This window comes from Thunnus albacares, chromosome 2, assembly GCF_914725855.1.
Source record: "Thunnus albacares chromosome 2, fThuAlb1.1, whole genome shotgun sequence".
Taxonomy (NCBI): domain Eukaryota; kingdom Metazoa; phylum Chordata; class Actinopteri; order Scombriformes; family Scombridae; genus Thunnus; species Thunnus albacares.
The window spans coordinates 31,183,787-31,200,091 of record NC_058107.1 but is presented as its reverse complement, the minus strand read 5'-3'; the positions used below and the strand labels follow the sequence as shown (position 1 = coordinate 31,200,091).

Below are 16,305 nucleotides of genomic sequence, written 5' to 3'. Positions count from 1 at the left end.
AACGTAATACAACCTTTCAGAAAAATAAAGGCACTATTAAACCAACTCCAAATGTTCCCAATCTTTAAGTTATGAGCCATTTCATTTCACAGTCACTTTTATTAAATAGCCATTTCATATGCATGCACTAACACAAAAGTTATGACACATTCTTTGCTGTTTTAAAATATTCAACAAAACATAAAACAGCTGTTACCTTCTTAAATCAGGTTTAAAATGAAGCCTATTTTATGGTATGAACTGGTTTGAAATGAATCCTGATGGATGAGCTGCCTGCTATGTGGACCTGATGATCATCATGGATGAATGTATGAAATGTTCTAATGCACTTATGAAGTGTAAATAATCAAATCATATACAGCATTTGTCCATTCTGAGGTTGGTCTGGTGTCTTGAATGTCTCCATCTCTTTGCCACTATAATGCAAACATGTCCAAGACAACAGTTCATTTGCAAAGTCTCTTCTCCAAGCACGATTAGGTGTCCGAACAGGAAGCCTTTATTGGCCCGCTGCTGTTCTGGTACTTCCTAAACCGGGGACGAAAGTCAAATGCTTAAACAGGTAGGAGCTCTGGAGGACTCTCCCCGTAGCAGTACTTTGCTTGAGGGTTTCGGTAGGTGTTCTCATGTTGAACACTCTGCAAGAGAGAGAGAGAGAAAAATAAAAAAACAAGTTAATAAATTCAATCATTTTTTTGTTAAAAGGCAAATGTAGTTTTTGCTGCTGACTGGACGTATTAAACGTATTTACATAGAAAATAAATGTGAAGCTTTTCTCACCTCAAGGGAGATGAAAACATTGATTTAGCTCAAGAAACCATGAAACACTAAATACATATATGCCTGATACTCTTATTGAAAGCAATCAACAGTAAAACGTTTTGGTTCTGAGATAATATTGTCAGTTATTATCTGGGAAATCAAAGGTCAAAGCCAGTGCAGAATGAAGATCAACATATTATCTCCTGAGAATTCACATATAACAGAAAACTAAAATGATTCATCAAGAGAAAGTCCTGCTTTTGCTGTTGTTGGGTTTTTGACATTCAGGAAATCTACAAGACAACTGCAATGAGTCATTGTGATGCATAAAAAGGAAACGGTGCATATCACCAGGACATCTGAATGAAATATACATAGATGAATATTATATGAGGGAAATGTTTATACTGATTGACATACTTGTGAAGAGGTCCTACACTTGGCCAGGCACAGTTCAAAATGATCCTCCACAGCGGTGAAGAGATTCTGAAAGCCTTCGGCTGCGCGATTCAGGAAGCGCTCGAGGAGAGGTTGCTAGAGAGGTGAACGTAGATAAGAGAAAGCATTTGTAAAACATACAAATGCAGATTTCAATTGGTTAAACCTGGTCTTTTTTCCCGCTCATGGTCACTGTTATGTACAGACTGCAATATCAAGATTCAACTCTGAGATGTATGGTATCTGAATTCTTGCATTTCAAGATGCATCCGTTAAAATGTATGCAAGCAGAGAAGATGCAGCATGTTGACAGTTGAGCTACTTCTGATAATAATAAACCAAACCCCTAAACATCCTTGATTTGACTGATTACCTTATCAGGCTGGAGGCAGCAAGACACGCAATACTCATAGATGCTACAGCAGCCGTTGGCCAGGCAGCTTTTACAAATGTACTGTCTGGCGCTGGGAGCATTGACGTTGCAGCAACCATTAACCAGCAAGTCTTTTCTCTCACAGACATAACCTGTAAGACATTAACACAGAGAAGGGGTATACATTGATTAAAGGCTACGTAACAGTATCGTAGCTGTCTGGTTTTCATCACGTCATGGTGGTGAGTAATGGCTGCATTACTCACCGAGTTCGTCTGTTATCAGTGTCTTGCCCTGGATGGAGTTTCTACACTGAGTGATCTGTCGGCTGCTGTTGCCAAGGTTAAAACGGACTTTCCAGGGGATGCGATGGTCTGAATCTCTAACCTCCAAAAGCGTGCGGTCCCTTATGGTGCGCTCTTCCTGTAAAGTCCACACAATAGCAGGTCATGAAACACTAATAAGAGCAACTTTTTAAACAGCTTTCAGAACAGGGTTGGGCAATATCATGACATATTAAGTTAACAATAGAGAAGGGCTGATTTTCCATTGATATTTTCCGTTATTAGTGCTGATACAGATATTAGTGCTTAACAAAAGAAGACAAATTTCCCATGTTACATGTCGTCTTGACAAAGTAGATGTGCGTGAACTTTGCCTAAATAAAGTCTAAAAGTCTGGCAACTTTTAAATGACATTTAAATCAGGTAGAGCTGGAAAGATTAGTTGATTATTTCATAAGCTGATGGATGAAAACAATTTTGGCAGTACTGATAATTGACTGATCATTTAAAGACTTTTCAAGGCAAACAGTTCACTAGTTCCAACTTATGAAATGTGAATATTTGATGGTTTCTCTATGATAGAAAAATCAACATATTTGGGTTTTTGGACTGTTGATTGGACAAAAGACATTTCAATAGGTCAATATGGACAGAAATGTTTTTAAACTATTTTATGATGTTTTATAGACCAATCTTATTCTTTATCTTAATCTTAGTTGCGGGAACCATCACTATTTGGTCAAAAAATACGTAAACAAGACTTTGTATCTGACATTCAATGCCAGCATTTGGGACCAGAGAGTTTATCATACTGTATACAGGTTTCAATCTGTGTCAAAAAAAAAGGTTTGACATCCCATCCAACAACAAAGATTTTGCTATATCATTTCTATGAAAGTAGGTACCCCTTTTTAAGCCATTTATTGGAAATACTGAAAGTAAAGGAGTACTACTGCTTTGTGACAATAACCAGATTTACAGTTTTTTTTTGCAACGCTATGATAAAGTACCTTGATTTGACAGGTGATATGCTGCATCAACCAATAACAGACATCACCATTTGGTTATCTGTAAATGGTCTCTTGAATTTCCAACCAATTGAAACTCTTTTGCAGTAAAATTACAAATACTCTTATGTAAGATTTTATCCATATTGCCCACCCCTGGTTCAGAAGATATTACCCTTGCCTTAGTGGACTGAGTTTCTGTACCTGTTTGAGTGTACTGGTGAGAAAGTAGATAAGAGACAATCCAAAGACTACTCCCAGCACCCAGCGCTTTCTCAATAACCGCCGGAGCACCATCATGGCATGGCTTTCTAGAGGAGATGCCGGGGGGGACGGTGACAGTCCAAAACATCAAACCTCCACGGGTCTCAATTCCCTGACTGACGTATTAGTCGACAATATGAAATGATGTCTTTAAGATGATAAGTGACTCAAAAAAATGTAGTTTTTCGCTTTGTAAACTAACACTGACTGACGTTAGCTGTGTCAAAACACAAATAACGTTACACAACTACAAACTACTAGAGACGTTTTATTCTCAGAGTCCAGACAGCCACACTAGCTAACCCATGTTGCAGGCTTAAAAAAACAAGCAATTAAGCAAAACAGACAATGGCAATTATAACAGTCGATATGAATATTGCTCTCACACAGCTGGAAGCAGTTTACAGATGTGCATACGGGCTAACGGTGTCTCATTATAAAAGCCTGCTTTGTTAGCCTGCTAGCTGGCTGACGTTAGCATTAGCAAGCTGTCTTAGGCTAACACTCATTATTTAAAAAATAACTACTACAATTATGTCATCGCAAAGACGTATGTGATGACGCAGTTTCGTCCTCCTTTCAAGAAAACGATTCGGTTATAGCCGACGTTCCGTTTAATAACATGCAGCTGCGGTTATTTCTCCAAGGAAATCTGACATCCACCAGCAAAACAAAACTCCAACACGGATGTGGTAAGGTGGAGAGGACGCTGATTGGTCAGGCGTGACGTCACACCGGAAGTTTTTACGAGTAGGACCGCAGGAGCGTCTTTTAACAGCAACAGCAAAACAGCCCAAGCTAGCTAACCTTAAACAAAAAAAATGAAACACGCCGAAGGAGAATTCACTGAACTAATTCAGGTAAAGTCGTCTGCACGGTTATTTAGTTGAAACGCACAAAACACACATGGAGCAGAGTAGCTAAAAGACGTGAGCTATATATATATATATATGTATAAGCCCGGCGTCTCTGACAGTCAGGCACTGAGGTTGGTGATGTGTGTTTGCAGGTCTGAACCATGTGGTGATGAGCGGTATGCCATGCAGAGGAGACACAGCAGCAACACGGATGGCATGCCCTCTGAAAGGTGGGGATAAGGAGCTTTCAGAAACTGCCTTTGAAAGCCTTTTATTAGTGCATTGTTTTCATATACTGTATGGTGAAATGTATGTCGGCTCCCTTGTCTTCAAACATACACTCTGGGGCTGTTTGTATGGTTTTTGCAAGGCCCTTTAATTTCGGTCAAAAACAAATCTTAAAGCCCAACTGAAATTAAATTGCATTATTTTTTCTCCTACAGCATAAATATCTGCACTGTTCTATTCTCATTTGAGAGAAAAAACCCCAAACCACACCAAAAAAACCAAAAGATATACATAAGATATATATATAAGTTTTTGGTTTTATGACGGCGCCCCCTTGTTTTGCATTCACTTGATGGTTAGATACCCATCTATGTAGCTGACAACTTTATTTCGATTCAGCAAAATTAAATCTTGCATAAAGCGATGACGTGTTGTTCTGTCATCGAGCATCCTGCTACACAACACAAGAGCCACAGACACTGAACAACAGCACACTTGAGCTTTCCTGCTTAAGTCTCCTTATCTCACTTAGAAGCATGAACACACTTTTTGTCCTGACCTAACAAACATTCACTGGTGAAAAGTGCACTGCTAATATCAGTGTGCAGGGTAGATGGCGTAGAAGCTGCTCAGCACATTAGTACATTAAACAGCATGTAAACATACCTGCAAATGTACAGCATACAGTTATATTAAGACAACAGTGTCCTTCTAACATTGTGGCAGTTTTGGGGAAGCCCTATCCTGTTTAAACTTGACAATGACCCTGTGCACAAAGCCTGATTCATAAACAAATTGATTTCCCAGTTTGGTGTAGATGAACTTGATTGGCCTGCATAGAGCCATGACCTCATCCAACACCGTTTGGATGATGCTCTTGTGGCTGAATGGGAGCAAATCCCTTTTGCCAGGTTCTAAAATCTGATGGAAAGCCTTTCCAGAGGAGTGGAGGCTTTCCCATATAGAGAAATAAATAAAGCATAGCCATCTTCCGGACAAATGATCCTCTCTCTTTTCTTCCCAATCAGGAGCCGTAGCCAAACTCTGGGATCGGAGAGCAGCTTGGATGAAGGTGGTGTGTTCGACTGCCTGAAGCCCGACTCACCCGCTTCACCCCAGCAGCTCTTCTCCGGCTTAGTGGGTGTCCCCTCTGGTTCTGTCTCCTCTGCCCAGTTCCAGGCAGCCGGCTTAGTCCTGGGCTCTCCCCCTGAAGTTTTTATCCAGATGACGGCATCATCCAGGGAAGAAGGTGGCCCCCACCGCTCTGAGGGTGGACCCTTCCTCCCTCGCCCGCCTCAGCACCACCATCACCACCACCACCACTTCCACCACCAGCCCCTGCAGCACAGGACCTCCTCTCTGCTCCAGCAGGCCACGACAGCAGCTGGCTCGGAGAGGCACGGCTCCAGGGAGGAGGCTCAGGAGGACCCGTCCACCCCGGCCCCCGCTCTGTCTGAGCTGAAGGCAGTAGTAACCTGGCTGCAGAGGGGCTTCCCCTTCATACTCATTCTGTTGGCTAAAGTCTGCTTCCAGCATAAACTTGGTAAACCGGCTTGTGTAGTAACGGTTAAGGACATATGAAACAATTATTATTAAGGTGTGGTTTACTGATGATGTCACATCTCTCTGTGGCAGGTATTGCTGTGTGTGTGGGGATGGCCAGCACGTTTGCCTATGCCAATTCCACGTTCAGGCACCAAGTTTCATTACGGGTAAATGACTATATGAACTTACACGGACTGAATGGATGAAGACAACATTGTACCGCACTATTAGACACTAATTGAGACATGCAAAACAGAAGCACAGACGTAAAAAGCACGTACACCAGATAAAATACATCAATCACTGACACAAAAGACATGCATGCAAGAAAGCAAGTGGTGACAGTGGACAGAAAGGTACACAGCACACAAGAAAACCTGTTGAAATGATCTGATTCCAGCTTCTCAAATGTGAATAATGTCTGTTTTTTTTTAGTCTTCTATGATAATTAATTGAATATCTTTGGACTGTTGGTCAGGACCAAAGAAGACATTTAAGGATGTCACCTTGATCTTTGGGAATCAAGGAAATAATCCATCCAATAATTTATTATCATATACTGATGGCAAGTGCTGAAAAAATGTGATATAATAAATAATTCTAGTCCATATCATGAAAATATATCGTGAAAATATTAAATGCCCCAGAGTGTAACTGTGACTATGGCATGTACACACAAGCTCAGAGTCAGACAGACTAATAATGCTTCATATTCTATTTATTTTCTGCTTTTATATATAAAAAAAAAACTGTATGATTTTATTATTGTAATGGTGCTTAAATAGCACTGAGCGTGTGTGCGTTATGTCTCCAGGAGGATCGCTCTGTATTCGTCGCTCTGTGGATCGTCATGTTCCTCGCAGGGAACATCGTGTACATCTATTACACATTCAATCACGAGGAGCTGCACAACAGGTAGTGTACCAGCAGGTATTTGTATAGTAGCTGTGTGTTTCTGTGGCTGCCATCCTTTTATGCTGGATTTACTTTGAATTTTTTCCATTTCATTTTGTGTTGTGTAAGCCATTTTATTTATTTTTTTTTACTTCCATTTCCTGTAGGGAGTGTTCCTGTTCTTGTCTGGTCTTGTCCTGTGAGTATTTTTTGTTGTTTTTGTTTTTATTCCACAGAGCTTTTTTTTTTTATTTATATTATGTTATACATTTGCCTGGCTGTTCTTTCTCATTCTGCCAATTCTCAGTGATAGCACCTGAGCTAACACAACAACAGGTCATCTTGATATATATATATTTTTTTCTTCCTCTTCTAGCCTCATATTTGCCAAGCCCAACCTCAACAGCTTTGACTTCTTTGATCTAATCTGGGCGGTGGGCATCACAGACTTTGTCCTTAAATATTTCACCATCGGGCTGAAATGCTTTGTCCTCTTTCTGCCTAAGATTCTCCTGGCCTTCAAATCCAGGGTAAGAAATCCACATTTGTGTCTCTGACCTTTATTAGATGTACAGAAAATGTGACTTTTATCAATATCCCCATTTTTGACATCATTTTTCGAGGGGTACACTTTAAGTGAGTGTAAGTCTAATAGTGCATACAGCTCTATGAACCACACGTTTAATGATCTAGACATACAGTTATAATGGCTTGGTAATTGATTATGTAAAAAGGAACTTTCCAAACCTCATTTAAGCTATATTAGGATAACTCCTGTGACAGTAACTCTTCAACTTCTTGCAGCTGCTTCACAGTAAAAGCTTTTAACACTATAGAAGCCTGCAGGGTTGGATTTGTCCTTTTAAACACATCAGTGTGTAGACCAGAAAGATGTTGTACGGCATGCTCGAGAGGTGTCTAATCTGACTTTTTTTATAAACTGCTATATGAATGCTTATCCCTAATATGTTGTAAACAATGAATGAGTTACAGAAAGTTCACGGTCAAAGTTAAGAAACTTTATTAATCATTAACAAAAAAAAAAAAAAAAAAAAAAAAAAGCATTTGCCAAACTATGATGAAATATTCCACTGAGTGAAGAAAGTGCTAAAGGGTCACAGTGTGAAACTGTTTTGTATTCATAAGGTTTTAAACGGTACTCCTTAGGTGAACATGCGCATGTGGGTGTCTGCGTGCTCAGTTGGTCTAGCCCTAGGCAGCAGAATATGACTGCAGACACACATACACACACATACACACACACACACTTCCATTTCCATACAGGTGCAGCTCATATTCCTGGTATGTGTTTGTGTGTTAGACGCAGGGGGGGGACAGAGGTTACAAAGTATTAGGATTAAATTTTCCACTGATAAACAGACCTGTAGGCCTATCAGAACCACGGCAGCCAGCAACTGAGCTCATTTGCCCTCGAGGGAGATGGAAGGATGAGGTCATCCCTCCCTGGAGCTGGACCATTACCTGTACCCTCCGCTCACTCTCTCACACACACACACACACACACTAACATACACAGATACGCTACATGTACATACAGAATTCGACAGCTTTGATTGGGATCCTCCAGATCATATCATCTTCTTCTCTTAGTTCACAGAGGCCAAACAGTCCTCTCTATTCTGAACTCTATGAATTTACATATGATAATCAACCCATCGAGTTCATTGCACTAATGAACCGACATAATCACTGCAGCCGGTGCGAGTCTGCACTAGTGATTGCAGGCACGCACACAGAAGTTGAGCAACGGTTTCATTTTGAAGGCTTAGACTGCTAATGTCTTCTGTCTGTGTGTGTGTGTGTGTGTGTATTGTCATCCTTGCGTGCAAAGTGTGTATGTACTTTCATTGTTGTGTAAGAGATGTGTTTTGGAAAATGGAGTAGTTCCTAAATTTGGTTTTCTCAATATGAAATATGTGGTTTATTTTTTGCCCTGCTGGGTTTGCGTCAAGAGAGATTTAATACAAAAAAAGCACGAGACGCATGAGTCAAAAGTTAAGAAAAACTGCAAGTAATAGTTGGTTAATTTGTATTTTGTTGTTTTAGAACTTTGACCCTGTTTAACATAGACATCTGGCATCATAACAGTATAAAAAGAACAAAAAAAAATCACCAAAAGCATGATATGTCCCCCTTTTTTTTTTTATTAAAGAAAATCATTTTAAAGAAGATGTCACAGCACTGGTCACACTGAACGACAAGTCATTTCTGGGTTGAGCAAAACCAAAGATATCCGCCATCCACCTGTCCTCAAAGTAAATAAATAGTGAGATTGTGTTTATATATGTCTGTTTCTCTGTTCAGTGCTGAATAAACAGATCAGACAAAAAAAAAATAGAAACCATATAAGCCGGAAACTGTTGAAACAGGGCCTGCAGTGACGCTTACTCAAACTCCTTGGCTTGTGTCCAAAAACCTGAGATTTGACAGTTTTTGCGTGGGCGTGATGGGCACTGTGGGATACGAGGCTGAGGGGACAATAGGGAAGATGAATTAGCCGCTAGCAGAGGTCTTCCTCCCCTACCAACTTGGCTGCTTGTGGCTCTTTACCCGCAGTCATCAATCTTTGTCAGCTAACATCCAGGAAGTCATTATGCAAGCTGGGATGCCACGGGGGCCATCGAGGAATCGAGTTCGCCTTCATTTCAATCGCCTCTGTTTTTTTTTTTTTTAACCGTCCCCAGTTCACCTAACACACTTGGTGGCAGTCAGGACTTGTTTAGAGTTTCATTTCTTCTCTGTGATTAGTGAGGAGAGGTGAGGTCTTTTTTAAAAGGAAGCTAGCAAGCCCCCGTAGGGCTGGGCTTAATGTGGGCACTGGGTAGCAGGTGGAAAGAGCTGCTGCCACTTTCTCTTGCAGTGTGGGGGAAATTGCCTGTACCGCTGTGAAACTGTGGAGCTCTGGACACTGGCCATGTTTGTGCTGGAGGCATGCTGTTTTAAGCTTTTAATACTGCACTGCTCTTGACTAGATAGAAGAGTGCCCTGAAGCTCTTGAGCTCTTTCTGCTTTTTTGGACAAGTTTGGACATACTGTCTCAATTTAGTTTTTTTTTTTTTTCCCCATTCAATTCAAACTTGGATCCTTTCTGTCGTTTTCCTCTTCAAAAGCCCTGCTATTATAAATATAAAAATATTGATTTCTTACTCAAAGTCGCTGCTATCTGCATATGGGTTTAGACAAAGAATGTAAATCCTCTCCCTAACTGGTGTCTTGATTTTGTGTGTTTGTCCAGGGAAAGTTCTACCTGCTGATTGAGGAGCTCAGCCAGCTGTTTCGGGCTCTGGTGCCCATCCAGCTGTGGTACAAGTACATCATGGGAGAAGACCCTTCTAACAGTTACTTCCTGGGTGCCACACTCATAATCATCTACAGCCTCTGCAAGGTAATTATTGTATAGTTGCAAAACATTTAGTTTCATTTTTACATTTTAGTTGAACTTCCTATCCAGAACAGCTTACCATCAGTGTAGATGTACTAGGTTTCAGTTCCTACATCAGTGACATTGCAAACAACCATCAAAAAAAGGCTTAAAATCTGAATAATAGTGCTACTGAAAGCTTGAAGCCTCACCTCAGGCTGTTGTTCATTGTTTCCTTCATATAAAAGGGTCGGATGTATAATCAGATCATATAAAAGTGTCGGATAACAACATATTCTTAAGGCATCAAGTCTACACCAACAGAAGGGGGTTCAGGGGGCTGCGTCCAATAATTTCTGTGTACAATGAGTGCAACACTATAAATGCGTTCCAAGAGAGACTGTCTAAAAATGTGTCCTATTAAATAATTAATCACTTCTCACCCCTCGCTTTGACGGCCAGCTTGTCACCCTGTTTTAAGTGTGGCCTGTTGAACAACTGTAAACGCTTTTACCTTCCAACGTGGTAGGATGACATATCATACAAACTAGTCGTGTTTTTTTTAGCATACCCCAGCCCCAGTCCTCCACTAGTGACCAAAGGTCTCTCAAGAGGAAAGTTCATTGAGGGTGAGTTGGCATCCTGTTTAGCTCAAATCACAGAGGTGCCTAAGAATAGCGTCACAGAGCTGCTAGCATGGCTGTAGACTAGTCTTGTCATCTTGTAAATTCCCTCCAAATCGATATATTTTAGTATTTCTAGGTTGGGAAATGCCCTTTCTTGGGCATAGGTCATTGTATTGCTTTATAGCGGGGACTTTTATCTGAACTGGTCTCTGAGTGTACAGACGGTGCGTTGAGAGGAAGAGCGAAGGGAATGAGGAACCCAACAATTAAGAGTTCACAGCGAGGTCGGTTACCGAGCAGTGAAATGAAGGAACTTGAAAAGTTTTTGACTCATTTTTGTTTTGAGCCATGATTATTTCTCGAGTCAGTCATGATTTCGAGTGGGGAGCTGAAATAGTAAAACCGATAGATGATGCAATTATGAATTTCATTTACACAATAAGGTGGTCACTGTCATGTGTTCTGCACTGCGAGTTGACAGTTACAGTCTCAACTTCTTTTAACACACCAATGATTCACCGGATGTAGATGTCAACGATGAGTTTGTTCAGCCGAATTGGGTGGACAGTTTCCTGGGCGTGCGTGGCAAGATGCAGTACTATAGTGCTGATGTACGTCAGTTGTTGATTCATTGTTGATTCATTGTTGTCATGCTGTTTTATCACACAAGAGGACAGACAAAGGTTAGCGAAACAGACTTTGCAGTTTGAATCTTCAAAACAGGAAGCTTTACGATAGCTTTATTACAATTGAAATCAACAGGTGACAGATTACATGCATTGATGTGTCCTTGTTTAGTCCATTGTTTAGTAACAGTTTATTATTTGATTTTATGATACATTTTGGTTGAATCTCCTTTAAAAATTTGCTACACAAAAATTCTGTCCAGTCTAGTTTTTAGCCATGCATGGGTGAAGGGATGGCGATGTTGGTCGATCCACCACTTAGGTACAGACTGAAATATCTCAATGACTATTGGATGTATAACTATTATATATTGTACAGACATTTATGGTCCCCAGTGGATGAATCCAATGGACTTTGATGATGAGGTTTCCTCTAGCACCATCATATGATTATTTGTGGTTTTGTTTGAATTGTCTCCACAACTATCGGATGTATTGCTTTCAGATTTGGTGAAGCTTTTCATGTTCCCCTCGGGACGAATTGTAATAACTTTGCGATCACCTAATTTTTCCTCAAGCGCCATATTCCAGTCAGGCTTTTATTTGCTCCAATACTTTGGTTTATGACCAAATACGTGCAAAACTAATGACATTCCCATCAGCCTCAGCTTTACTTTGTCTCTAGCGCTAATTACCAAATGTTGACATGCTAAACTAAGAAGGAGAGCATGGTAAACATTAAACCTGCTAAACATCAGCATGTTAGCATTGTCACTGCGGGCATGCTAGCATGCTGATGTTAGCATTTAGCTCAAAGCAACACTGTGCCTAACCGCAGCCTCATAGACAGCCTTAGTCTTGTCAAAAGATCAGATCTAAGAGAACTGACAGACTAAACACATGAGAAGCACGTCAGATAAAGTCAGAACAGCTAAATAAGAAGTCTGGTGGGCAGTTGTTATTGTCAATATCATAAAAAGCTAATCGTACTGGGTTGTTTTCTTATTGCAGTCCTTCGACATCTGTGGACGTGTGTCTGCCATACGCAAGGCCCTGGTCATGTTCTGCAGCTCCCAGGTCAGATTCACACCAATCTTACTCGTTTCACTTTTCAGTAAAACACACACAGATATGCTCAGCTTTGAGTTTTTTTCATGCACGACTTAGAATACATTTAATCATTTTGACTGTCATTCTTTTTGTCTCCTCCAGAGTTATGGAGTGAGGGCAGGCAGTCAGCAGTGCAGCGAGGCGGGCGATGTCTGTGCTATTTGCCAGGCTGATTTCAGAGACCCCATAGCTCTTCTCTGTCAGGTAAGGACTCAGTCAACTAGTCAGAAGAGTAAAGAGTAACTAGGTTGAAAAGCAGTGTTTCACTGCCCTCTCTAGTTGAAAATGAAAAAATAGAAGGAAGTGTGTTGCAGCTGTAACCACACCCAACAGTGATGTCACAGTGCACTGATACGCCCAAAGTACACTTCAACATCACTGCAGTAAGGTGAGAAGTTAATCCACCGGAAGTTGGTTAAAAACAAGGATTTTCAACTGATTTTAACTTGCTTAAGTTTTAAGTATAAACAGGAAAGGAAACCACTGTTTAAACAGTTTGCTGTTTACTTGCCTTGTCCTTACTACTGCTGTTATTATTTGAAAATATCATACCTAAGTGGTCCTTTTTAAGGGAGGTAAAAGATCATCATCAGTTACTGAACAACACCCTTTGACACAGGAAACTCTTGCAGGATGGAAAGTGTAAACATCAAGAATCCAGATCTCAGGGAGATAGGTTAGTTGTTCATTTATTGCTTCTCTGCCTGCAATTGATAACGATGACGTTATGTTCTTCTGCAGCACGTGTTCTGCGAGGACTGCCTGTGTTTGTGGTTTGACCGGGAGAGAACGTGCCCCCTGTGTCGTTCTACCGTCATCGAGACCCTGCGCTGCTGGAAGGACGGCACCACCTCAGCTCACTTCCAGATCTACTAAACTGACATTTCAAACACCACCCAGGAAGATGTGCTGTAATGCGAGTTAGAGAATAGCGTGTGTCTTTCTCTCTTTATGTCAAGTGTGGTAGTGCTATAAGTCAGGGTGAGTCTCATTTATTGCAGCAGCAAATGGTTTGTGGCAGGCATTTGAAAAGACCAGAACAGAACATCTCTTAATCACATTTCAATCAGCCGCAGTAGCCACATGCTGTACATCAACCAAATTATAGACACCTAATAGAACTTTAGATGATCCAATAAGATCGATCCTCACAGTCATGACGATAGTCTCGATATTGTGTATATGTAGACTTTTAGGCACTGTTGTAAACTGTGAACAACACATCATTTTTCACTAGACACTGGGTTAAAAAAAAATGCCCCTTTGATTTAGTTTGATAATGTAAATAATAACAGCACTCGCACTGTATCTGTGGGAAATTTTGCACCAAATTATGATTTGAGCAGGTCTGTTTGTTCTCTATGTACTTTTTAGTCTGGGGTTGGTATTTGGTTTAATTTTATCTGATATTTTAAAATTTGCAATATTTGAAATTGAAATGAAACTTAATGAAAGTGAAAACTGTAACTGAAAAAAATCAAATCAAGCATTTGTACTTTCTGTCGGTAACAGTTCCTGGTTGGCGAATTATAAGGTTATTTGCATATTGAGTAATGAACATATGGTGTGTGATTTTCTTTCTTTTTTTTTTTTAAATTTAATTTCTTTAGAATGTAAACAGTACATAAAACAAGTGTTTCTGGCTCCAGGGAGTAACATTTTATGGATTTGTATCATGTGGACAGTAACTGTGGTGTAGATCATGAATGGCAGGAGCTCAAATCTGATAATCCATGTTGCAAATTTGATTTCATCGTCATTCCTTGTGAATATTGTTTATATAAGTAATTAATTCTTGAGTTGCATAATAGACAGTACGACTTTCATGCAAAATGCACAGTGCACAGCAGAAATTTTTCCGTTTCAAATTAAAGCACTTTAGCTTACTTTATCAAGCAGTTTGTCTTTATTTCAGAAAAAGCTTTTCATTCTTTTTTACCTCTAAAAATCCATATGAAATATTGAAGTATAAATAAAACACATATTATAAAAGACAGTCTCAGTATTTCCGCTCACAGTACACAATATCAGAGAAAGCTTATTTCCAGAAGTCACAGACAGCATAACAGCATAGCTTCCTATGCACAGGTCCTTTATCTTGTTTATGATGAAAGCCACTTAACACTGCCCGAACAGATAACGCCAAAGCACAGGGAAGTGTGTAAACATCATCTAAACACTGTAAAAAAAAAAAACCATCTATAAAAACATTCATCCTCTCATTATGTACATTACAGTTACAGTATAGCTTATGTAAAAAAAGTACAGTGCATTATGAAACCCCAAACCGGTATATCTAAAGATTGCTGCACAAATTACAACCTAGATACATTTGATTTGAAGGTTTGATCAGTTTAACCCCTTTGTCAGTGATGCGTTCATTCCGTGGGAGGTGAGGATTCAAATGAGTCCTATTAGTAAGCTTTTCCCTCCACTGTATCAGGGGAGGATTACATCACCGTTTTGTTAGTGGCATGACAGAATCAGAGAGTCACGCAGGGGCAGGACGGGCTGCTGGGTTTCAGTGTGTCAGCTCGTTTGGAGACTCGGTAGTGCATCCACATTTGGGCCTTAGTAAGTCTTTGTGACACATGGAGTTAGTCAGACAAACAGTTCCGACCGGGAAAAAACACATTTAACCCCTCTTCCTTCTCCTCTTCCTTCGGTCGTTGCACAATTTATCCGCATCATCCGACTCTCCTGCATCCACTGCTTTTTAGTGCAAATGATGTGAGCCCGTCTCTTTTCTTCACACACGGTCCTAAAGGCACCATCTATATCAGATAGAAATATGCAGATGAGGTTTCATAAAAGTAACAGATTTATAAAAATCATGACCGCAATTAATAATGTGCAATCAGCACTCTAAGTCTAAAAAATACATCATTGTCCACATAGTTTCTATACTCTTAATGTAGTTAACTGCGTGCATTAAGCATCCACCTCACTCATTCAAATATATATGTATATATATATATTTTTTTTATCTCAAACGTTTTAACCAGGAAATCATGCGTCTCTTATGCAACAGAAACAATGGCCAATGTATAGATTAAGGACATTTTAAGATAAACAGAACAGCAAAGAAAAAAGACAGGAGTTACAGATGAAAACCACATCCTTGGCCACTCCAAACGTCCTCATGAAATATTTATTGAATGTGATTGATCGCCATAGTGGAGTCATTTAAAACTTTGGGAAGTGAAAAGTAGTCGAGTATCACACTATAGGTAATTGAAGTAAAAAATGTAGTTTGCAGGCTGCATAACATGTTTCATAACAAATAAAACAAAATAAGTGGTTACATTAATAACTGTTGGGCACCTGGAGTTCATGTTATGTTAAATTAAATGTATATGAAACACTCTTTTGAAACACATTTACATTTTTTTTTCAGTTTTTCCAAAAAGGACAAACAACATAAATCTCACAGATGGGCGCCGAAGAAAAAAACTTGTGTCTAAACTACCAGCAGGGTTAACAGGTGAATCTGCAATTCGCTTTAAAAATGTCGTATAAAATTAATCCCGCGCTTTCTGGTGTTCAAAGTTATTTTAACACGGCGCAGGAAATATATGTAACTGCTATTTGATCAGCATTGGGCAATTTCCCTTCTAAAAGTATGCGGTCATAGCTAACTCACATCAATAACACTACGCTCGCGCAGGTGACGTGACACTATTTACTCACCTGTTGCTGCTGTTGCCGCTTCGCGCCCTACAAGTGTCTCCTCGTGACGAAGAGCACGAGCACGGTGAGGCGGATTGCGGTGCACAGGAAGCTCTTAAAGTGACCTCTCGCGGTCACCACCACCGACCCCCTGTCCCCGCAGCTGTAACCGCCGTCCGTCTCCCCGGCCGACCAGCTGCTCTCCAGCTGGTCCCCGATCCTCCGCAGGCGCGACGCGAG

At 40.3% G+C, this 16,305-nt stretch overlaps 2 protein-coding genes and 1 long non-coding RNA gene across 5 annotated transcripts; 1 reads left to right on the top strand and 2 right to left on the bottom strand.

Moving 5' to 3' along the window:
* Window positions 1-79: 79 nt before the first annotated feature.
* On the bottom strand, window positions 80-3,802 carry spring1 (SREBF pathway regulator in golgi 1). Of its 2 annotated transcripts, XM_044330339.1 has the most exons (6): window positions 3,515-3,802; window positions 3,069-3,244; window positions 1,840-1,996; window positions 1,574-1,725; window positions 1,183-1,296; window positions 80-638 (listed from the first exon to the last, which is right to left on the bottom strand). In XM_044330339.1, the coding sequence occupies exons 2-6, from the start codon at window positions 3,162-3,164 to the stop codon at window positions 555-557; spliced, it is 603 nt and encodes a 200-aa protein (XP_044186274.1). In that variant the 5' UTR covers window positions 3,165-3,244; window positions 3,515-3,802; the 3' UTR covers window positions 80-554. The 2 variants fall into 2 exon arrangements, with proteins under 2 accessions (XP_044186274.1, XP_044186265.1); XM_044330330.1 differs by lacking the exon at window positions 3,515-3,802 and having other exon boundaries at window positions 3,069-3,313.
* A 67-nt stretch (window positions 3,803-3,869) lies between these two features.
* On the top strand, window positions 3,870-14,287 carry rnft2 (ring finger protein, transmembrane 2). Of its 2 annotated transcripts, XM_044330293.1 has the most exons (10): window positions 3,870-3,988; window positions 4,138-4,215; window positions 5,242-5,756; window positions 5,849-5,925; window positions 6,573-6,673; window positions 7,029-7,182; window positions 9,909-10,058; window positions 12,298-12,363; window positions 12,499-12,600; window positions 13,138-14,287. In XM_044330293.1, exons 2-10 carry the CDS (start codon window positions 4,169-4,171, stop codon window positions 13,270-13,272), a joined length of 1,347 nt encoding a protein of 448 aa, XP_044186228.1. In that variant the 5' UTR covers window positions 3,870-3,988; window positions 4,138-4,168; the 3' UTR covers window positions 13,273-14,287. The 2 variants fall into 2 exon arrangements, with proteins under 2 accessions (XP_044186228.1, XP_044186220.1); XM_044330285.1 differs by lacking the exon at window positions 3,870-3,988 and having other exon boundaries at window positions 4,109-4,215.
* LOC122966277 lies at window positions 13,991-16,274 on the bottom strand. Its single transcript, XR_006398365.1, has 2 exons — window positions 16,087-16,274; window positions 13,991-15,170 (listed from the first exon to the last, which is right to left on the bottom strand). It is a non-coding gene; the product is annotated as an uncharacterized LOC122966277 (long non-coding RNA).
* Window positions 16,275-16,305: the final 31 nt, after the last annotated feature.

Bases quoted from the DNA above. Each gene is read 5' to 3' on its own strand.
- spring1 (XM_044330339.1), bottom strand. From the start codon at position 3,164: ATGATGGTGCTCCGGCGGTTATTGAGAAAGCGCTGGGTGCTGGGAGTA. The intron at 1,726-1,839 runs GTGAGTAATGCA...AATGTCTTACAG, and splicing joins ACTGATAACAGACGAACTCG to GTTATGTCTGTGAGAGAAAA. The intron at 1,297-1,573 runs GTAATCAGTCAA...TCACCTCTCTAG, and splicing joins GCTGCCTCCAGCCTGATAAG to CAACCTCTCCTCGAGCGCTT.
- rnft2 (XM_044330285.1), top strand. From the start codon at position 4,124: ATGTGTGTTTGCAGGTCTGAACCATGTGGTGATGAGCGGTATGCCATG. The intron at 7,183-9,908 runs GTAAGAAATCCA...GTGTTTGTCCAG, and splicing joins TCCTGGCCTTCAAATCCAGG to GGAAAGTTCTACCTGCTGAT. The intron at 12,364-12,498 runs GTCAGATTCACA...TGTCTCCTCCAG, and splicing joins TCATGTTCTGCAGCTCCCAG to AGTTATGGAGTGAGGGCAGG.